The sequence below is a fragment of the Pholcus phalangioides genome, unplaced genomic scaffold, assembly GCF_987345545.1.
Source record: "Pholcus phalangioides strain wild (caught in Gottingen) unplaced genomic scaffold, Ppha-v1.0 ptg000009l_1, whole genome shotgun sequence".
NCBI classification, from domain to species: domain Eukaryota; kingdom Metazoa; phylum Arthropoda; class Arachnida; order Araneae; family Pholcidae; genus Pholcus; species Pholcus phalangioides.
The window spans coordinates 28,046,201-28,069,479 of NW_028301602.1; the positions used below are offsets into that span (position 1 = coordinate 28,046,201).

At 35.4% G+C, this 23,279-nt stretch overlaps 1 protein-coding gene across 2 annotated transcripts in view; it reads right to left on the reverse strand.

Moving 5' to 3' along the window:
• Window positions 1–23,146, reverse strand: part of LOC149082635 (uncharacterized) — a 74,597-nt gene extending 51,451 nt beyond the window's left edge. The window contains exons 1-8 of one of the 2 annotated variants that reach the window (XM_089235901.1): window positions 23,065–23,146; window positions 18,524–18,583; window positions 16,879–17,071; window positions 12,765–12,950; window positions 11,385–11,570; window positions 10,005–10,190; window positions 8,604–8,810; window positions 1,428–1,523 (exon numbers count right to left, since the gene is read on the reverse strand). In XM_089235901.1, coding sequence (XP_089092027.1) covers window positions 1,428–1,523; window positions 8,604–8,810; window positions 10,005–10,190; window positions 11,385–11,570; window positions 12,765–12,950; window positions 16,879–17,071; window positions 18,524–18,555 — 1,086 coding nt within the window. In that variant the 5' untranslated portion in view covers window positions 18,556–18,583; window positions 23,065–23,146. The remainder of the gene's footprint in view (window positions 1–1,427; window positions 1,524–8,603; window positions 8,811–10,004; window positions 10,191–11,384; window positions 11,571–12,764; window positions 12,951–16,878; window positions 17,072–18,523; window positions 18,584–23,064) is intronic. The other variant, XM_089235902.1, reaches the window with a different exon arrangement.
• Window positions 23,147–23,279: the final 133 nt, after the last annotated feature.

Consider the following 23,279-nt stretch of genomic DNA (forward strand, 5'->3'; position numbering starts at 1 on the left):
AAAGTGACTTTTAGTGAAAAAAGTGACCCGTGCCGAGCCCTGAAAACGTAACTCCTCGAAGAAGTAGGGACAAGAATAAATGATGCAGTAAATCCACACCATACCGTCACTTTTGGTGAATGCAACAGAACCACTAAGATAGCGTGCAGATGTTCTGATTCTCAAATTCGGTAGTTGTAAGTACTGATTGCACCATCCAAGTGAAAATGCACTTTGTCTGTTCCGAGGATATTCTAAGGCCATTCTGAATCTACCTCAACGCGAGCTAGAAACTGCAGTGAGAACCGGAGTCGAGTGTCATAATCATGTGGAAGTAACCGCGGCGACTGAAAGGTTGTACGGATAATATCGGAGGATATTCAGCATGATCTTATGGACAGTTGAATGTGGCCTATCCAATGCCTGTGCTACACTCCTGACACTAGTGCTATCACGATAATTTGAAGCTCTTCCACCTGAAGTGAATCCTCCTGTACTGTGCGTGTAAAAGCGAGTTTTCTTTCTCTTCTAGGACAAACAGCAAACGATCTTGTGGTTTCAAATTTTGTTATCATACGCCGAAGGTTTTTAACACTCATTGGACCTTTCGAATCCTCTTCCAAATCCGATATTTCCGTAGAGCAGTTACTTTGGAATTGCTGTTTTGGTAAAACAATTTGACCAGAAAACGGGATCTCGTAAACTTATCGTTATTGTGAGCATCAAACACATTGAGAAATAAGATCTCCGCTAATGTTTCTAGATTTTATAACAGCTGCTGTGCGACATCACATAAATTTACATGTTTACTAAAGGTATTCAAAGTGAAACGCCTTCTGGTGGCAACATGTGCAACAAATTTTCTTTAACCTGAAACCTTAACCATCCAGAGGAGGTTAACATTAAATCAATAGCAATTCCATACGAGAGCTGAAAAATAACATCATAGATGGACTTATTATGTCGAGTAATGTTGTAGCGAGGATACACTGTATAGTCAAATCTTGATAAGTTGAATGTGTAGTGACCGACAAAAAACTTCTGAGATATGATGAAGTTTACTAAAATGAAAACTTCAACTTAAACAGATATTCAAGTTATCAGAGTTTAACTTATCGCGAATTGAGTGTATATCAGGCGCGAATCCAGAGTGAGGGAGGTAAGATCACTCCTCCCAAGAGTTTGTTAATACAGGGGAAAATCAGCCTTTTCCATAAAATATGGCACAAGCCCACAAACCTACAAAATAAGTCACCCTTCCTGACACATCACCCTGGATCCAAGCTTGCTGTACATGACATATTTCAGACATAAATTCTTAGTTTAACAGCTATCAGTGAAGTTGACTAATAATACTTATATTATTACATTTAACACAGTTGTTATTTCCAGTACATCTTTCCTTTTTTTTTTTTTATTACTAATACTTCACAGGAAATGGTTATTACCTGGAAGCGTCGTCCAAAACACAATGTCTGATGTTTCACATAAACACTTGCTTTGAATGAAAGATCACAACTATCACATTTTATTTCTTCTTCCACCTGAAACATATAATTGAAAAAATTATTTTACCTTCATTGTATTACTTATTTTATTTAAAAAAGATTTTTTTATTTATGGGAACTTGTAGATTTGACAATTTTTCTTAGTTTAAAAATTGGAAGAAAATTTAAATTTTTCACACAAAATATGTGAGAAGAAGCTCTAATCGAACAAAATACAATTGTACATAAATATAAAAATCATTATTAACCTGCTGCTGATGCATTTGTTTTCTTCCACACATTTCAATGTATGTGAAAAAAGCCAACATTACAGAAGCGATGTCAATTTTTAATATTACTGTATTATCTGATCACTATTATTTTTATTTGACCACAAAGTAGACTGTACTATGCGATACATGTAAAGTACCATGTTCGTTTTGCCATGAAAACTAATTTAAGTAAACATAAAGCCTACTATGAAAATTATTATTAGTCTTGTAATGTTAGCTTTACTTACATACATAATGCAAACACAACAAGGACTCATTTATCACATTAACCATGATAATGCATATGATAAGGCATAATGACCAAGGCCATCTTAAGAGCATCATGGGCCCCCCGGCAAAGTGGTTTTTTAAGGCCCTACCAGGTAAATTCTGAAAATTTCAACCAAATCTCATTTTTGTGAGGCTCCTTTTCGCTTGAGGCCTCAGGCCACGCGGTAAGATGGTACTGATAATGACCTGCAAACGTGACAGATTCACAGTATGTAAGCAAAATAGATCGAACTTACAAAAATTGACGGTGATTATTCATAACAACAGCTCTTTATAACTTTCACCCTAATTTAACCCACTTTCGTTCAGGGCTCCATCTCAGTGAACACAGGAAAAATATTTTTATAAATCATATCAGATAGTTTAGTGTGTATGTTTCGGATTTCTACTGCAGCATGGCTCAAAAAGCATTGTAACATTACCATTAGGACCCGACGGAAATGGTCCTTCTTCTAGTCATTTCAAGGTGATAATTGTTGTCTTACCTTTTAATTTGTTTTTGGGATCGATCAGCGAGATCATGTGCTGCCGATCAACCGCTATGTTTGTTTTGAGTTGTCCGATTTTGTTTTATATTATTTTGTGCAATATTATTTTTTTCTGTATAATAAGTATACAGTATAAGTATACATATAAGTATAATATGTAAATGAGATGTTTGAATTCAGTATTGTAGATTTGTCCCTGTGATTGGTTCCTGTCAAGATGCATGATGGAAGTGCTCTCAGATAAATACTGGATACACAGTGAGATCACTCACAACTATTACAGCTCCTTCGAAACAGTTATCTTATCATAAAGGTGGTTCGCCTGATTGAGGCGTGCGCCAGGTGATTTCTCAATCATGGTGATGTACTAAAAGTCAAAAGGCTTGCCTCAGAACCACTTGGATCTCATCGACCGGTAGCTCGACCAGATAATTCATGGTGTGGTTCAACGTCGTTCTAGTTCCAGTGTCTGCTCCACTGTTAAACCAGTAGCTTGATCAGGGACCTCTGGATATTCGTCGATACCTCCTTGAACTTTATGGCTACAACATAGTTGACCAGTAGTCTGACCAGATACTTCTTGGTGTATTCCAGCATTGCCTTAGCTCTGGCACTCCTCCGGTGAGATTGTTCTGATTATTGACTTAATTAATCGTTATGTTTGAGAGAAATGAACATACTGTGATAACTAAGTATCTAAAAAGTATTATATTGAGAATGTGAGTTTTAATATTTAACAGAATAAATGTTTGCTATTTTAAATGAACAAACGTGTTTGGTTCATATGTTCAATGAATAATACTGGATACAAAATAACAATTGAAGTGGGTAAATACAAAGGGAGAACGTTGCATTTAAATGGGGGCTCGACCGGGATCTGGTGATATAGATGTTGCAGCATTATGTATTTATAATTTCTTCACACCATATTCACATTTCCTTAAACAAAAACCCCGCCATTTTTTCAGGCTAGCATCATTCTAAAATTGCTTTTCCTCTCTTCCCCCCCCCCCATCTTGTCAACAACATGTTTAATTTTTAGCTGGGTACTGATTGGTCAGTGGCAAAATTCCCCAAAAGGGAAATTTTTCAGCCTGTCCATTGTTACGTGACCTTAAGAATTACCTTAAACAATTGCATCATGGTTGCATTCAGAGCTGGATTCTTTGGGCTTCTTAGGAATCAATTTTTACATTAGGATGATTGGTTATTAAGAATCAGAAGGTGACATATCCCCCCCCCCTCCCACAGATAGCTGTTATTGTTGGCTTCAACTTTGATCATTGGCTGAATCTTCAAGCATGATTTTCATCTCCCCCTCCCACAACCTGTTGAACAACAGCCAGTGGGAGGAGGTAGCTATAGTTCACGTTTTCATAATCAGAAGGAAGGAGAAGAGTTGATCAACTTTGCCCAAGAATATTGAGAAGACACCAACGAATAAGGCAAATACACAAAAAATAATAAAAGTCCTAATGCATTTCAACACCAATGTGTGCCGTCTTCAGAGGAAAAATTTAACCACTAGTCTCGCTGACCGAGTTTCCCACTTGGGTTGAATACTTAACGCTCGGTTGCTCAGCAGAAGAAGTACGTCTGTTCACTTCAAACGTCGTGGTCAGAATGAAGCTGTGAGCCTGCGTGAGATACTAACGCAGCGTCCTGATTGGACATTTGCGGAATAGTGCTATCCGATTGGTCCATTCGAATTTTCTTTTAATTCCCGTTCAAAATGAATTTAAGCCATGGTGTTGCGATCGGGTCGGGGGTGTAGATTTATTATCGTTCACTAGTATATTTTTGAAGGCCTGAATATATGTGCCTTCGTAGAAATCTAGATCAACTGTGGACTTGACTTTGTGAAGAACTCTCGTTTCTTGAAATTTGAATTTATGGCCTTTTTGCCAATTGTGAGTGGCGATGGTCGATTTTTCACATTCCTGATTCTTAACACAGCGAGCGTGTTCATTTAATCTTGCTTTTATGGGTCTTCTTGTCTGTCCTATATAACCAAGAGAGCAATCACCACATGGGATGTAATAGATGCCCCATTGTTTATTCTGCGGTATAGCATCTTTAGGGGGCATGAAACCAATGTTTTTAGTGGGCACATCTATGGTTGTTATAAACTTTTTAAGAATCGGTTTGATCTTCAGTGAGATTGGTATTGGATCGTAGGGTATGACTACACTTTCTTTGAGTGGTCTCTCTGTAATATTTTCTAGAGTGGTTCCTCGTGTGCTGGTTTCAAGAATTTTCTACTTAATTTGTCAATGATCTTGGTGTTGAACCCCCTGTCTATCGCAATTGCTCTGATGGTTTCAAGTTCATGGTCTAATGTGTTCCGATCTGAACAGATGTTAAATGCTCTTGCTACATAGGTGCGAAAAGACGAACGTTTCTGTTGCATGGGATGGCAAGATCTGAAATGAGGTGGTAATGAGACCCTGAAAGGCTTATGATAGACCGAGGTTTGGAACTGTGATTTCTGTTTCGTTACTAATACGTCCAAGAAAGAGTTGTATATTGCTCTTTGGGAAATTTTGATAATGCCCAAAGAACAATATTCGGAGTTTATGACATCACATATTTTAAGTGGTCCTTATAAAGAATTAAAGAAAGATCCATCTGATTCTCACTTGAGAAAATTGAAAGAAGTGGTAGAAACGAGTGTCTCTCTTTCCGTGCATGCAAAAAAAAGGTGTAATTCCATCAAACGCCATTTCATCACATATCTATGGCCTACCCAAAGTGCACAAGCAAACACTATCTCTCCGTCCCGTAGTCTCTAACATTGGTACAGCGTCATACAAGCTCGCTAAATTCCTTGTCCCAATTCTCTCTCCACTCACTAAATCAAATAATAATACAGTTAGAAATTCATCTAGCTTCACTCAAATAATATGTACGATTGAACCCAAACAGCTCAACATGGTGTCTTTCGACGTAGTGTCAATGTTTACTAACATTCCTATAGGTGGTAGTATCAGTTGTCTAGAAAGGCGACTTAAAACCCACAATTTTTCACAGCCTGAAGTAGAAGAAATTTGCAATCTCACCTTCACATGTATCTCACAAACAGCCTTCAGTTTTGATGACAAGTTTTACACCCAGACAGATGGGTCTAGCAATGGGCACTCCCATCTCGCAGATTTTGTGTGATATATATATGGACGACTTTGAGAGTAAGCTATTGAACGTTGTGCCCTTCTCATTTTATCGAAGATACGTGGATGATACTTTTGTGCTTTGGGATGGCTCCAAAGATGACTTGGAACAATTGTTACTCGTTATGAATGACATAGACCCTCATGTTCAGTTCACAGCCGACTTTGAATGTAACAATGAACTCTCTTTCTTGGACGTATTAGTAACGAAACAGAAATCACAGTTCCAAACCTCGGTCTATCATAAGCCTTTCAGGGTCTCATTACCACCTCATTTCAGATCTTGCCATCCCATGCAACAGAAACGTTCGTCTTTTCGCACCTATGTAGCAAGAGCATTTAACATCTGTTCAGATCGGAACACATTAGACCATGAACTTGAAACCATCAGAGCAATTGCGATAGACAGGGGGTTCAACACCAAGATCATTGACAAATTAAGTAGAAAATTCTTGAAACCAGCACACGAGGAACCACTCTAGAAAATATTACAGAGAGACCACTCAAAGAAAGTGTAGTCATACCCTACGATCCAATACCAATCTCACTGAAGATCAAACCGATTCTTAAAAAGTTTATAACAACCATAGATGTGCCCACTAAAAACTTTGGTTTCATGCCCCCTAAAGATGCTATACCACAGAATAAACAATGGGGCATCTATTACATCCCATGTGGTGATTGCTCTCTTGGTTACATAGGACAGACAAGGAGACCCATAAAAGCAAGATTAAATGAACACGCTCGCTGTGTTAAGAATCAGGAATGTGAAAAATCGACCATCGCCACTCACTTTTGGCAAGAAGGCCATAAATTCAAATTTCAAGAAGCGAGAGTTCTTCACAAAGTCAAGTCCACAGTTGATCTAGATTTCTACGAAGGCACATATATTCAGGCCTTCAAAAATATACTAGTGAATGATAATAAATCTACACCCCCAATCGCAACACCATGGCTTAAATTCATTTCGAGCGGGAATTACAAGAAAATTCGAATGGATCAATCGGATAGCACTATTCCACAAATGTCTAATCACGCTGCATTAGTATCTCACGCAGGCTCACAGTTCATTCAGTGAACAGACGTACTTCTTCTGCTGAGCAACCAAGCGTTAAGATATGGTATTCAACCCAAGTGGGAAACTCTGTCAGCGAGACTAGTGGTAAAATTTTTCCTCTGAAGACGGCACCCATTGGTGTTGAAATGCATTAGGACTTCTATTTTTTTTTTGTGTATTTGCTTTATTCGTTGGTGTCTTCTCAACAGAAGGAAGGAGACATTAGGTTGATAATGTAAGCTTTTCCCCCTTCCCTTTAGGGTTTTATAGGAATATGTGTACAGTATAAATAGAAAAATATTGAGCACTAGCTATAATACCCAGCGCTGACTGGATTTTCTTCAATTACTGGGAGGACTGAAAAAGTGGCAAACCATTATAAAGGAATGAACTATTACACATAGGCCAATACTGGCAGAATTAAAGAAGTGATAAACCATTGTAAGGCATATGCATGTCCAAAACGCATTGCTAGGGAACCAAAGTAAACATTCTGAAAGTGATTGTTGAGGCCCAGGAACCATTGTTGTCTAACAGTTTTTTGCCTATTTCAGACATTTCCCCAGCTCTGACAAACTTCTAAAATAGCCTATCATTCAAGTCGGACCCCATTTGGTATATATGTAAAATTTGACAATATATATATATACAGGGTGATTATAAAAAAAGTATCCCGACATATGGGCCCCTAACTATCATACCATTCACAGAAACTGAATGAAATTTTGGCATAAGGTATTTTGATGTATGCGCTCAAGAATGATATGGAAAACAACAGTGTCACTCTAACAGTTACGGTTACAGTGAGAAAATTTCGAAAATATCAAATGGCAACACCAAGTTTTTTGTATTGGAATGTGATCTCCATTGTGAAAACCCCTAAATAGCGTTCAGCAACTTTAGCATGAAAATCACCGGCGGTACATAGACTAAAAGTGAGGACAACCAATAAGGACAGAGAAGCAGCATAAAATAAAGCATTTTATTGTGTTTCACAAATTTTCCACATGACCTTGTGGAGGACTAATCAGGCTGGGATCTCAGCCGAAGAAATGGTGTGACGAATGAAACGAACATTAATGCTTTGGTGCACGGCAAAGTCCCTTTTACTTTTTCCTTGCCTAGCTCCGGGGATTTTCGTGCTACAGGTGCCATTCCAACGCTATTTAGTGTTTTTCGGTATGGAGATCACATTCCAATACAAAAAACTTGGTGTTGCCATTTGATATTTTTGAAATTTTCTCACTGTAACCGTAACTGTTAGAGTCACACTGTTGTTTTCCATATCATTCTTGAGCGCATACCTCACAATACCTTATGCCAAAATTTCATTCAGTTTCTGTGAATGGTATGATAGTTAGGGGCCCATATGTCGGGATAGTTTTTTTATAATCACCCCATATATTTCTCTTCCTTGGATTTTTTTTTTTTTCATTATCATTAAATATCCAAATAACATCAAATTTTGAACAGGACTGTCCTGTTTCCACATTATAGAATTAGAACAGAATTGCCCTGACTATCAAACTTTTATAATGTAATCTCTGCCTTACAAACAGAATCCTTTCACAGCATCATACAAATCAGGCAATAGCTGTATTGATTATTGTTTAAGTACAATTAATTCAAATTTAGGGAACCCACAAACTGTACAAAACAAATATGTGTGTGACTGAAAATATAAAATAATGAAATACCAATATTATAACAATTCTAAAGATTCAAAATAGCTCAACAATTCTAAATAAAATAATCTCATTTCTTTGAAAAACAGAACTGATTTCATGATGATTATGTTCTGTTTGACACAACATGCGCATTATTAATATAGACCTGCTATTAAAAAAATTAAAATAACCTACAGATATTTGTGAGGAACTCTCCTTCTGCCTGGAATCATTAATACACGTGTACTTGTGGTTTTCTAAATGTCTAATCATCACATACTTCTTACACTTGGAACATTCTTCAGTACGAGCACCACAATGTGATTCGTGATCATTTAGATCATCCATTGCAATGGACAACCCACAATATTGACAAGCTTCTAGCCTATTGACACATTTTTTCTGAAATTGGAAAAAAATTTTTAAAACTTTTCAATCAATGATTCAATCTCTCATGAGAAAGCTTTTCAACAACCATAAATAAAGACAACATACACGTAGTACATATTAAAAAATTAAGTTTATCATAAAAGATATAGTTAATATAATATAGTAAAACCTAACTTAAATAACAAAGGACCAAGATTTTTTTCTGCTGAACACAAGTTTCCGCTCAATAAATGACATAAATATATAATACAAATAAATTGACATCATGCGTAAAATTACGTATCGATCTCGTATGCAATGGAAATAAAATAAAAATAAATTAATTGAAAATAAAGTAAATTTTAAAATAGATAAAATAGTGTACATTATTTACTCTATAATTACTAAATGCTTAGGTTTTGATAGCATCTGTATAAAACTTAACCCTACATTGTTCCATTTTTAAATAAACGACATTTACATTATTTTTTGACACTTTCTCTAGCATTTTCAATGGGATCAATATTTGCTGTGTGGAGTTTAGTTTGTACATATTTATTGTCTATGTTCATGTAATCTTCAGTACCAGAGCCATAACAAAAACTTTTGTGGAGGGAGGGTCGGGGGACATGATTTTGTCACCCCTACCACCATCAAATTTGATGATTTTAATAAGGTGTTTTTGTTCCCGCCCTAAAATTGCTGCTTCCCCCTCCTAAAACTTACCACCCTGGCAGTTGCCCTGTTCACCTCCCTCTAATTCTAGCCCTGCTCTGAGGCAAGACTACACTATAAAGTTTGATAAAAGAACTTTTACAAAACTTGAAAAAAACAACCAATAAGCCTATTGGTTAAATTCACTTGAATGTAACCCAATATACTTATTGGTTGCTTTTTTTCTTTATTTAATTTTATAAAATATCTTTTAACTAACTTTTATAGTGTAATCCCAGACTTATAAACAGAATTTTTGCAGCGCATCATACAAATCAGCTGTATTGATTATTGTTTAAATAAAATTACTCAAAATGAACATGCATTTGACTGAAAATAAAAAATAATGAAATATAAATCAATTAGATTCTAAAGATTCAAAATCTTATTTCTTTGAAAAACAGAACTGATTTCATGATGATTATGTTCTGTTTGACACAACATGCGCATTATTAATATAGACCTGCTATTAAAAAAATTAAAATAACCTACAGATATTTGTGAGGAACTCACCTTCTGCCTGGAATCATTAATACACGTGTACTTGTGGTTTTCTAAATCTCTAATCATCACATACTTCTTACACTTGGAACATTCTTCAGTACGAGCACCACAATGTGATTCGTGATCATTTAGATCATCCATTGCAATGGACAACTCACAATATTGACAAGCTTCTAGCCTTTTAACACACTTTTTCTGCAATTGGAAAAACATTTTTAAAACTTTTCAATCAATGATTCAATCTCTCATGAGAAAGCTTTTCAACAACCATAAATAAAGACAACATACACGTAGTACATATTAAAAAATTAAGTTTATCATAAAAGATATAGTTAATATAATATAGTAAAACCTAACTTAAATAACAAAGGACCAAGATTTTTTTCTGCTGAACACAAGTTTCCGCTCAATAAATGACATAAATATATAATACAAATAAATTGACATCATGCGTAAAATTACGTATCGATCTCGTATGCAATGGAAATAAAATAAAAATAAATTAATTGAAAATAAAGTAAATTTTAAAATAGATAAAATAGTGTACATTATTTACTCTATAATTACTAAATGCTTAGGTTTTGATAGCATCTGTATAAAACTTAACCCTACATTGTTCCATTTTTAAATAAACGACATTTACATTATTTTTTGACACTTTCTCTAACATTTTCAATGGGATCAATATTTGCTGTGTGGAGTTTAGTTTGTACATATTTATTGTCTATGTTCATGTAATCTTCAGTACCAGAGCCATAACAAAAACTTTTGTGGAGGGAGGGTCGGGGGACATGATTTTGTCACCCCTACCACCATCAAATTTGATGATTTTAATAAGGTGTTTTTGTTCCCGCCCTAAAATTGCTGCTTCCCCCTCCTAAAACTTACCACCCTGGCAGTTGCCCTGTTCACCTCCCTCTAATTCTAGCCCTGCTCTGAGGCAAGACTACACTATAAAGTTTGATAAAAGAACTTTTACAAAACTTGAAAAAAACAACCAATAAGCCTATTGGTTAAATTCACTTGAATGTAACCCAATATACTTATTGGTTGCTTTTTTTCTTTATTTAATTTTATAAAATATCTTTTAACTAACTTTTATAGTGTAATCCCAGACTTATAAACAGAATTTTTGCAGCGCATCATACAAATCAGCTGTATTGATTATTGTTTAAATAAAATTACTCAAAATGAACATGCATTTGACTGAAAATAAAAAATAATGAAATATAAATCAATTAGATTCTAAAGATTCAAAATCTTATTTCTTTGAAAAACAGAACTGATTTCATGATGATTATGTTCTGTTTGACACAACATGCGCATTATTAATATAGACCTGCTATTAAAAAAATTAAAATAACCTACAGATATTTGTGAGGAACTCACCTTCTGCCTGGAATCATTAATACACGTGTACTTGTGGTTTTCTAAATCTCTAATCATCACATACTTCTTACACTTGGAACATTCTTCAGTACGAGCACCACAATGTGATTCGTGATCATTTAGATCATCCATTGCAATGGACAACCCACAATATTGACAAGCTTCTAGCCTATTGACACATTTTTTCTGAAATTGGAAAAAAATTTTCAAAACTTTTCAATCAATGATTCAATCTCTCATGAGAAAGCTTTTCAACAACCATAAATAAAGACAACATACACGTAGTACATATTAAAAAATTAAGTTTATCATAAAGGATATAGTTAATATAATATAGTAAAACCTAACTTAAATAACAAAGGACCAAGATTTTTTTCTGCTGAACACAAGTTTCCGCTCAATAAATGACATAAATATATAATACAAATAAATTGACATCATGCGTAAAATTACGTATCGATCTCGTATGCAATGGAAATAAAATAAAAATAAATTAATTGAAAATAAAGTAAATTTTAAAATAGATAAAATAGTGTACATTATTTACTCTATAATTACTAAATGCTTAGGTTTTGATAGCATCTGTATAAAACTTAACCCTACATTGTTCCATTTTTAAATAAACGACATTTACATTATTTTTTGACACTTTCTCTAACATTTTCAATGGGATCAATATTTGCTGTGTGGAGTTTAGTTTGTACATATTTATTGTCTATGTTCATGTAATCTTCAGTACCAGAGCCATAACAAAAACTTTTGTGGAGGGAGGGTCGGGGGACATGATTTTGTCACCCCTACCACCATCAAATTTGATGATTTTAATAAGGTGTTTTTGTTCCCGCCCTAAAATTGCTGCTTCCCCCTCCTAAAACTTACCACCCTGGCAGTTGCCCTGTTCACCTCCCTCTAATTCTAGCCCTGCTCTGAGGCAAGACTACACTATAAAGTTTGATAAAAGAACTTTTACAAAACTTGAAAAAAACAACCAATAAGCCTATTGGTTAAATTCACTTGAATGTAACCCAATATACTTATTGGTTGCTTTTTTTCTTTATTTAATTTTATAAAATATCTTTTAACTAACTTTTATAGTGTAATCCCAGACTTATAAACAGAATTTTTGCAGCGCATCATACAAATCAGCTGTATTGATTATTGTTTAAATAAAATTACTCAAAATGAACATGCATTTGACTGAAAATAAAAAATAATGAAATATAAATCAATTAGATTCTAAAGATTCAAAATCTTATTTCTTTGAAAAACAGAACTGATTTCATGATGATTATGTTCTGTTTGACACAACATGCGCATTATTAATATAGACCTGCTATTAAAAAAATTAAAATAACCTACAGATATTTGTGAGGAACTCACCTTCTGCCTGGAATCATTAATACACGTGTACTTGTGGTTTTCTAAATCTCTAATCATCACATACTTCTTACACTTGGAACATTCTTCAGTACGAGCACCACAATGTGATTCGTGATCATTTAGATCATCCATTGCAATGGACAACTCACAATATTGACAAGCTTCTAGCCTTTTAACACACTTTTTCTGCAATTGGAAAAACATTTTTAAAACTTTTCAATCAATGATTCAATCTCTCATGAGAAAAAGCTGTTCAACAATAATACATAAATAAATACAACATACACGTAGTACATATGGAAAGATTTTTTCCGCCGAACATAGGTTTCCGCAATATAAAGGTTCAATTGGCATAATGTATAAAATTTTGTAACGATCTCATATGCAATTTAAATAAAATAAAAATAAATTAGATAAAAAATAAAGTAAATAATTTTTTTAAAATATATTAAATAGTACACGTTATTTATTCTATAATTACTAAATGTTTAGGTTTTGATAGCATCTCTATAAAACTTCATCCTATACTGTTGTTCTTCTGAAATGGCAATAAAATTTTCAATGACGATGTCAATAGTTGTGCTGAGTCCAGTTTGTATATTATCGTCTACGTTTATGTAATCCTCAGCATCAGAGCCGTAACTAGTATTTTTGTGAGGGACAGCAAACATGACTTTGCTGCCCCTACCACTGTAAAATTTATGATTTTATAGCAGTGTTTTTGTTCCGATTTGAAAATTGCTGCCTCCCCCCCCCCCCACCCTAAATTTTACCACCAAGGCAGTTGCCCCTGTTCGCCTCCTTTTAATTTCGACCCTGCTCAGCACTGCGATGATAGAAAGCAGCTTGTGTACTATTTTGTAAATTTTGAATTTTAGAAATCAAACCCTTGCACCGATTTTTCCTGTAGAAAAGCTGTTTCCAAAAACTTTTGTTACAGTTTGAGAAAGCAACTGCATATGGCTTATTAAAACTCACAGCATCAAATACAGAAACGTTTTTTGCTAATCTAAAGGATGAATGATGTATATCTCGCATTGGCAAGCAGAGAAATTAAAAAATTTCGGTAAAGTACTTTAAAATTTTGTATGATCCTTTTGTCTATTGGTTGGGAAACACTCGAAGCGTTCGTGAGAAATTTCCCATTAAGAGGGTGCAATTTTCCTATCCAATTTCCTCGATAGACAGGTTCCGTTTAATCTCAGTTTTTTTAATGTGTGTTTTGGCACTGAAATCGCACAGAGCCAAGAGTTTTTTCCCATTAAAGACGTTTCCACTTAATACAGGTTCCATTAAACACATGTTTTACTGTATAAAATTGGACAAGAAGGAAAATTCCTGAATCTCTTATTATTTTTAAATCCAAATTAAGAGATTCACAGAGGAAATTACATTTTTGAATACCTTAAACCATTTTTTTCTAGACTTCTAATACAGTGGAACCTCATTGAAACTAATTGGCTTAACATAATTTAAGTACTCATCCTGTAGAATGTGTAGTGGAAAATTGTGTAGTAATATCTTCATTTAATAAGAACATTTAAATTATCAGGGTAATCCCTTCTCAAAGTGGCTGGGCATTTCTAAAAAACACAGACTTCTAATTTTTTTACAAAAATATTTCTTGAAAAAATTAATTTTTGGTTAGCTTAGGGAAAACCACAAGCCCCCCCCCCCCATGCAGGGCTGCTACTAGGGTGGAGGCAGGCGGGTCTGGTGCCTCGGGTGGTAGACCAGAGAAGATAACTATTTTCACACTTTAACCTCTCCTTCAACATTACAAGGAGACACCAAAATGTGTGCTTGTCCCGACTGACGAAGCATCGAATTGCGACCCTGCCACTATGCCCTCTCCCCTACTTACTCCTGCCTATGTCTGAAAAAATGTGAGAAAAAGCATCTCAAGCAGAACTGAGAATTTCTATTCTCATTTCTTCACTAAAGAGTATGATGTTGAGTTTACAAGAACATGCTTTGGTGGTGAAACTCTGTTTTTGCAAAAAAAACACAAAATACATATAAAAGATGGAACAAAAACCACATAGAAAGAATAACATATGAATACAATAGTCATATTGGGCCCCAAGGGACATAACTCTTATTAACCAGTGATCTGGCTATCATGGAATAGTTGTGATGATTTTCAGCAAAATTTAAATAACTAATTATTAAATTAGTTTTTGTCAATGATTTTTAAAACCAGAAAAGAACATGGTGTGCATGCTTCATTTCAATATATTCATAGTATGAAAAATTTAATAACAAATATATTTCATTACCTTCAAACTTCCAAAGAGAAAAAATGATAAATTAATTGGCCAGATGATAGGTTAACATGCATGAACACAACTAGAAGCGAAAATTTACTTAGATCACCTGGGGGGCACAATCTATTTAGATACCAGCCTTTTCTTAATTTCAATGAAAAGAAGAGCCCTTCCCTTAGACTTGGTATCCGGATAATTAGACCCTCTAACCTCCCTTAATTGCCGTCCGGCAAACATAGTGATTCTGCACAAAAAGCTAGATATTTTTGGGTTTTAAAGGGCTCGAAATTTTTTTTCATTTCTTCACTAATTTATTAACATTCCTAAAATTTCATAATTTTCTCATGAATAGTTATGGCTGTAGACTGCTCAGAACAAGCAGGACTTAAATTATATAAATCATGTATGTACAAAAGTGAGGTCATACAGTTTCCAAGAAACGTAAACAATGCATTACGGAAATGAAAGTGGTTTTTTTTTACCTGCTTTTTCTAGAAAATTTATCTATTCTCATTACTAGTTTTAACAATAGATTGCTTATGCAGCATCACTGCAATGACTTTTCTATATACAGTAGCGCTCAAAAATCTTTTGAAAACAATAAAATTGTCTCCGAAAAATCACCAACAAAAAAGGAAAATACACAACTCCTTATGCATTTCGACCTGCTATAAGTGTCATCTTCAGAGGATAAAAAATATCACGCTGACTGAGGACCTCACTTAGATTGATTACCAAATCTCAATTCTCAGTTGCTCAGCAGAAAGGAAAAATATGTCTGTCCGAAAAATATTTTTCAAACAATCATTTTAATTCTTCCAAGTGACTGACTGTTAAATTTAGCTCGGCTTGTGACAAGAAATCGTGAAGTGCTTCGAACACTTCCAAAAAAAAGGGCTACCTCGTGCCGAAGTTTGAACAGCCCCATTAGGATTTGACCCCGTTACAACCACCTAACTTTGGTGTGCAAAAGTAAAGCATTGTGAAGACTGTCCATGTCCTCACACAATTTAAACAACCTGCTGTAGTTGGTAGGAATCACCTTAATAAAGTTGACAATTTTGACTGCTTCATCAAGAACGTTTCACAAATTTTGAGGTATAAGTTTCAATGCAGGGCTCTGTCTGTGAATATAGCAGAGAATCCATTTCATTTTGGGCGACTCCTGCCATGTGTGCACGAAGGCCTGAGTAGCAACCTTCCGTAGATTCTCCTCCATCTGTGGTGAGCCCAACACATTTTGACCATTGAATTCCTTTTTCAACGAAATAATGATCAACTGCTTATCTGCAAGTTTCTCCCAGATAATTTTACTCATGTGGCTTATATGCCAGAGACACACCAAAATGATGTCTTGCACAGGTGAAAATTTTGTCTCAATCCTTCCCTGCTCCTTCACATGGTTGCACAGGGGTTATTATATATGAAAGGATGGTATCACTTTCTGCTACCATGCGAAGGTTTTATTTCAAAAAAATCCATCTTCAAAGCCGCCAGTTGTTAAAAAACCTTTGTTATTATATGTACATTTTTTTAATAAAGGGACTCTTGAAAAATTGTGATCCAGGTGCCCATAGAAAATAATGACCTAGGCAAACCAAAGCCCTAGCTGTCTGTATAACTACTCTATCTCAAAGCACTGTAGCCTGCGTGGGATAACTTTTAAAATAAAAGGACAGGTCCAGGGTGATTTATTTCATAGGTTTGTTAGATCATCTTGTATTTTATGATACACACCAATGTTTTTCATAGTATTCAGATCTTGGAAGGGGCAATCACTGTCCTATTTTAAAACTATAGTATTATAATTAATTTAGGATCAAAATATTGAAAAAAAATGTGATTACCTTGTGGGATTCAAGCTCCCATGCTTGCATGTCTTCTCCACATTTCTCACAACTAATTTCGGCATGAAATTCATCCAAGTGATCATCCATTTCTTTCCTCGAAACGCGTTCATTGCATTGGGCACATATCTGTAGGTAACGAGTACAGTGAGCTGTGTGCATGGCGAAGTTATTCTCTGCAATGTCCCTTTTACTGAAAGAAATATGGTTTATTTGTTTTTGGTAACACATAATCCATTAATTATTAAGGGATCGTTCAAGTATTACGTAAGCAAATTTTTAGCCATTTTTGACCCCCCCCCCCTGTCAGCAAAATTTCGTCATCAGCTCTGCTCCCCTAAATCCAACTCATATTTTCATAAAGGGTGGTTGATGACGTAAGCATTATCCAACCCCCCCCCCTTGTCATCAAAAGTCAGCAAATCGGAACCCCCCCCCCCCATCAATGATGACATAATAATTGAACGGCCCCTAACAGGGGTTGACAAAGCCCAGGAGCTAGATAGACATAGTGAGTGGAAAAAATTGACACTGGAGCATAAAACTTACCATGTTGTAGCATTACTAAATTGGTTTGTGAGAGTAACACAAAATTTTTTGACTTTATTTCAATGTTTGTAGCAACAGGAGAAAGAAAAAAAATCATTTTTACCATTTACCTCTAGAAAGAAATTTCTTTGGCTCCTGAAAGAATTGGCTAGTGCCCAAATTGTTTTTCAATTCATCAAGCCCTGTTGTATCATATAATCTGAAGGGCAGGAAATTAATAGCAGTCTAACTTCTTGTATTATTTGCCCTTTGGTGATACGCAAACGGGCCAGACTTCTATGAGTGGCTATAGTCAATATTCTCTTTAGGCTGAAAGAATGTGTGGACACACATAATGAAAATACTTCAGCACAGAAAAATAAGAATTAGAAAGAGCATTGGCCATCTCATGGCTTGAAAAAAAAAATCTAGGCGCTAATACACCGTTTTAGGAGCCAAGCATTTTTCCCAAGAAAATCAGATAAAAAAAATACTTCTTTTGATTTTTTGAGGAAATGGTGACTGCCTTCAGTATTAATAGATACGCTGATATAAATTCCAAATATTTTATGTCGCTCACATAGAGATGCAAAATTCTCAAGAATAATCTTTCGGATAAAAGAATAATTATAAATAACTTGAGAATATTCTTATAAGTTCTTGATCAGAATATTCTCCTGTTATTTATAATATAGTTACATATAAAATATTCTCGTTCTCCGAGAATATTCTCCGGAGAATATTCTCATCTCTCATCCCTATGCTCACAGATTCCAATTTTGTAACCACAGCAAAGAAAATTTCAGGCAACAATATAGGACTGTCATTTCAACTTTTTCCAGGGAAAGGGGGGGAGGGGGGGAAAACACATGCACTCAATGTATGTATATATATATGTTTGTATATATATATACCATTTTTAATGTATTTTCAAAAGCCGGGGGGGGGGGGCTGTACCAATACCAATTTCTGAGTCACCATGGCGACTTGGGATTTGTCAAGCGTATTGGTTTTGGTAGTCCTCAAGTGTGTGAGTGGGAGGAAGGGTTGACTTATACATGGGTAGATATAGAAAACAGTTCTTGAACTGTATAACATGAATGTGAATTTAACTTACCAATTTGAGCAATATTTTGTACTTTCACTCATCTTCAAATTTAGCACCGAGTAAGTCTCCCTGAGAAATAAACCGTGATTTTTATAAAAACTCTAATTTAGAAAATTGTAATCTTGCAGTAGTAAATTACGTTTTTCACCAGTATGTTATTAAATTATACCCATCTTATTAAAATTTATTACGATTTTAATCAAAGATCCAATGACTTTTTTTTTCTGCTGTACTCTAGGACTCGTGTATATCATGCATGCTATGTACATAGCAGCACTGAGGACAGCACATGTTGTCTTCAAGAGATTTGCTGAACTTCTGGTTCATGTATTCACACCGGATATCACAATATAATTTATTACAAGACAAGCACATTATTACTAGTGATTTACAAAGCTCCTCTGCTGAGTCAATGTTGAAGATACTTTTTGCTTAGAACTTAAATTTTTTGAACAATAGTAAGCTCCAGTTATGATGAATTTTAATAGTATCAGGTTACTATAAAAATTTATTGATACTTGAGAAAATTTTTGAAGTTCACATAGCCTATATCAAGATAGAATCATGAGCAGAGATGTGGGAGAATCATAAAGGGGTAATGAGCATTATATATTAAAATACAATTTTAATAACCAACTTTATATTATATAAATAGTTGATAAGGTTTTCGTGGCCATCATTTGATAAAAATTGTTTTTTCGGGTTCGAAGACAGTCATCCGTTTGAGTTAGTTCTCAACGTTTCCCCAACACTAGTGGTTGGCATCATCAGGAGAATAGATAAACTGGATCAAAGTCAAGTTTTCCATAGTCTCAGGTTGTATTTATGCACATAAGTGGCTTGAACTACACTATTGTTTTGCGATTGGTCAGTTGATTCTATGGCTGGCAGCGTATTGAAAACAGTTGTTATGCTGGTAGAACTTGATTGGCCGAGAGATGTGGAGTTATCTGATTGGCTGTTGTCATTCTGTTGCTGGATCTTGAAGGGGAAGGTTCTTGTTCTTCTGAGAGCTGGTGTCCAGGATCTGCTCAATTTCAAAGTTTCTTCTCTTCTATTATAGCTGTTTTTGTGCTTGTATATTTCAATAGCCTCTCTGTAGATTCATGGGAAGAAGTGGTCAACATTAGCTATTACCTGTGTTTTGCTGAACTGTACACTGTGGTTGTCATAAAGCGCATGCTCTGCCACCGCCGACTTTTCTGTTTGGCCCATCCTGCAGCATCGTTCGTGCTCTTTTATTCTCGTGGATACAGATCTTTTTGTGGTTCCAATATATACCTGACCACAGGTGCACGGTATTCGGTAGATCCCCGGTGTTGATAGAGGGTCACGGTGGTCTTTTGCTGATCACAGCATTTCACATATTTTCCTGGTTGGTTTGAAAATGGTCTTTATATGATGTTTTTTCATGACCTTGCTGATTCTTGCCATCACTCCGGGGATAAAAGGCAGCACAGCTTTTCCAATTGATTGTGACTCCTCATTTTCCGTTGGTGATTCCTTGATGGAGCGTTTATATTATATATATTTAATAACTTTTTATACAGGCAACCTTGCTTAAAAACCCAATCAGAAAATAGTTGCAGCCTTCTTTGTTGCCAAAAAAAAGACCACCTTTCTCAGTAAACACTCAGTATTCACTGAAATATTTAAATTCAAAAATCAAGCAAAAGCTGGGAAAAAAGTAACATAAACTAATGGAAAATGCTTTTCCCCTCGTTTATACTGTTTTTTTTCACACTTTTTTCCTATTTTGAATTTGACTATCTCAGTGAATATTGCACTTAGAACCATAGAATCTTTTTTGTTGGCATCCGAAGAGACAGGGCAACAACTTTCTAATTGTGTTGTTGAGCACAGGGTGTCCATATAATAAGTTAATTTTATTTTAATACCAATACAGCCCCTTGCAACATGAATTATGTACATAAGTTCTACACATTATTTGGATACTTTCTCTAACTGGAAGTATGCCTTTGGGATCAATGATTCACCAGTAGTTTCATAATGGCGGAAATCACAAGGATCCGGGTTCGAACCCCACCGTCACTGCAGTGGTGGTCGGATGAAGCGCAAATTCAAGCTGATCTACCCTTTAAAAAGTCTCGCCACAGAGAGCAGGCCTACAATGATAAGATGGCAGCACTACACATAAGCATTACACACAAACTTCACAGAAGGTTCACTACACGCACATACACACATTCCAACATATAACAATTCATTAGAATTTCTGCAGAGGAATATGGACGAGGTGCATGTCTGGTTTAGTAGTAGTTTGTGGTGCTATGCACCCTGTATATAGGAATAATTTAACTAGCATGCTCATATGATATATTCACTTCAGTCACACACTATACAGGAGTGACAATGTCCAGAGACTAAGGAAGATGGCGAGGACAGGAAGAAGAGGCGATGACTATGACCAAATGGTGATGGTGAAGACACAGTGCTCATGAATTCAATCGATAGTGACCATTCAACCTTAATTTATGATTTATACTGGATGCAACCATGTGTGTTGAGTTTGCTTTTTTTTTTTATTACGCGATAAAATTTCCAGATACATCCATCCTTTTGGAACACTTGGATACCTCTCTGAGATGTGAAGCGGGGTGTGTCTGATTGATCCTTCAATATCACATTGAACATAGTCTGTGGCCTCACCGGTAAAAGGAATGATATTAATAAATCATACCATTTCACTACAATTTTGTTTCGGTTAATCATTTATCTGGTCTTTGTAACTCAATCAGAATCCACCTTCCTGTTTCATCTAAAACACATGGGTAGACCCAAGCATGGCCCAGGAAAAAATACTATTATAATTTCTGAAAGTATATGTATACTGGTAGGTAGCCATGTGTCCATTCATTAGAAATTTCGAAGAGAAATGTGCATGAGGTGCATGTACGGTTAAGTAGTAGTGATGGTAGGTAGAGAGGTTGCCTACAATGATAGTTATTCAATCATACACAATCCGCTTTCCAGTGCCACCCTTTTTTATCATAAGGAGTAAAGATTTGTAAATACACCCGTCGCAGTTAAGGAGTTAATCTAGCTACAAATGACTGAGCAGTGTTAAGTTAACCCTTAACTGGTATTGTGAAAATTCTGTGCATAACTGGTGTTGGGTCATTTTGACCATAGCAAGTATTAAAGCATTTTAAAAAACAACAAAAAGAATCTTCATGAAAGCAATTGGTTTTTTACATGTCTTCATTTGTCTGTCAATCAGTTCACTAAATAATTTTTCAAATTTCTTTAATTATTTCCCTAAAAATTTTCTTTCATTAAGACATTCGAAAAAAATGGAGAAACACATGACTTTTAAAAAAAATTATTAAATCATATATTAAATTTTTGAAATGCAATTTTCATGATTAAAAACTGAACAGATATGAATAAAATATACTCAGAAAATAAAATTTACAAATTAAAATACTATTTACTATATTTTCACAAGCACCAAAACTAGTCTTATTCTAAGTCTGTAACACAGTACTTGTAAACAACACTATGACATGTAGATCACACAGATCTTATGTACAATCCACTAACAATACTATCCTTACTCTCACCTCGGATATCCAATGTTTCACCATTAATTTGAAATTGTTATCAAGAAAACTAGCGCTCTTTTGAGATGGCATTTCGATCTCGACACTATGCCCATGTCTTACGCAAATGGTGAGGTGGGGGTCATTTTAACCATTCAGAAACTTTGATGAATGAAATGACAAAAAATGAAAAAAATGGAATCTCTTAAATTTGTCAAGAACGTACAAACAACCTGCTTGAAAGCTACCGATAACAGGATGCATTTCTTTCTCAAGGGAGTGGCATGTTGAGTAATGTGTGGGGTCAAAATGACCCCACCACATTAGTTGAGGGTTAAGTTACAAACACCCCATATATCTATGAACCTATTATTCATATAGCATAGCATTTACATAGGTGGCGATAGACATGAAAGTCTGAAAGGAGGCATGATGATGTCAGTTCATACATATGCAAATACATTAGATCAGTGGGCTCTGCCTCTGGGGGGGGGGGGTGCATCTCCGTCCATGAGCATTTAAGCATCTTTAGTGATACAATTGTTGAAAGTTCTAGTTTTAACCACTCAAATAATCCGTTGAAAACACATATTCAACTTTTGTTGTACTGTACATCATAGCTTCCCAACCTTTTTTGTCCCACATCGCCCCCTTCCTCAGAAATTTTTCTCCCATCGCCCCCCCAACGCAATCTAGCCCATAGGATCCTATTTTATATCCATAGCTTCTACCGCCCCCCCCCGGAACATTCCATCGCCCCCCGGGGGCCGTTAACGCCCACGTTGGGAATCACTGCTGTACATTGACACACCATCACCTACGGGACTGTTAATACAAGACCTTGCATAGCCTCAAACCACGAATGTATACAACTGATTATGATTGCCTGTATGGTTTTTTAATCGAGACGTATTCAAAACAACTAAAATTATGTGTATTTTCGCGTATTCAACGTCGAATATTCACGGTAAAATATTGCATACTCACCCAGAGACTCACTAGAAGTTTCTCCAAAACTACAACAACAGTACAAATTGGCTGACTCGAAACTGAAACCAAAGTACACGCCAAATGAAGATAATAAAGATAAATCTTTGAACGATTACGATTAAAAGCACGTGTGCGAAATCGTTTGCTGATGATGCTGATAAGATAGAGAACTAATTTCAGGTTAATGATTTTTCCTTCATTATTCTACATTA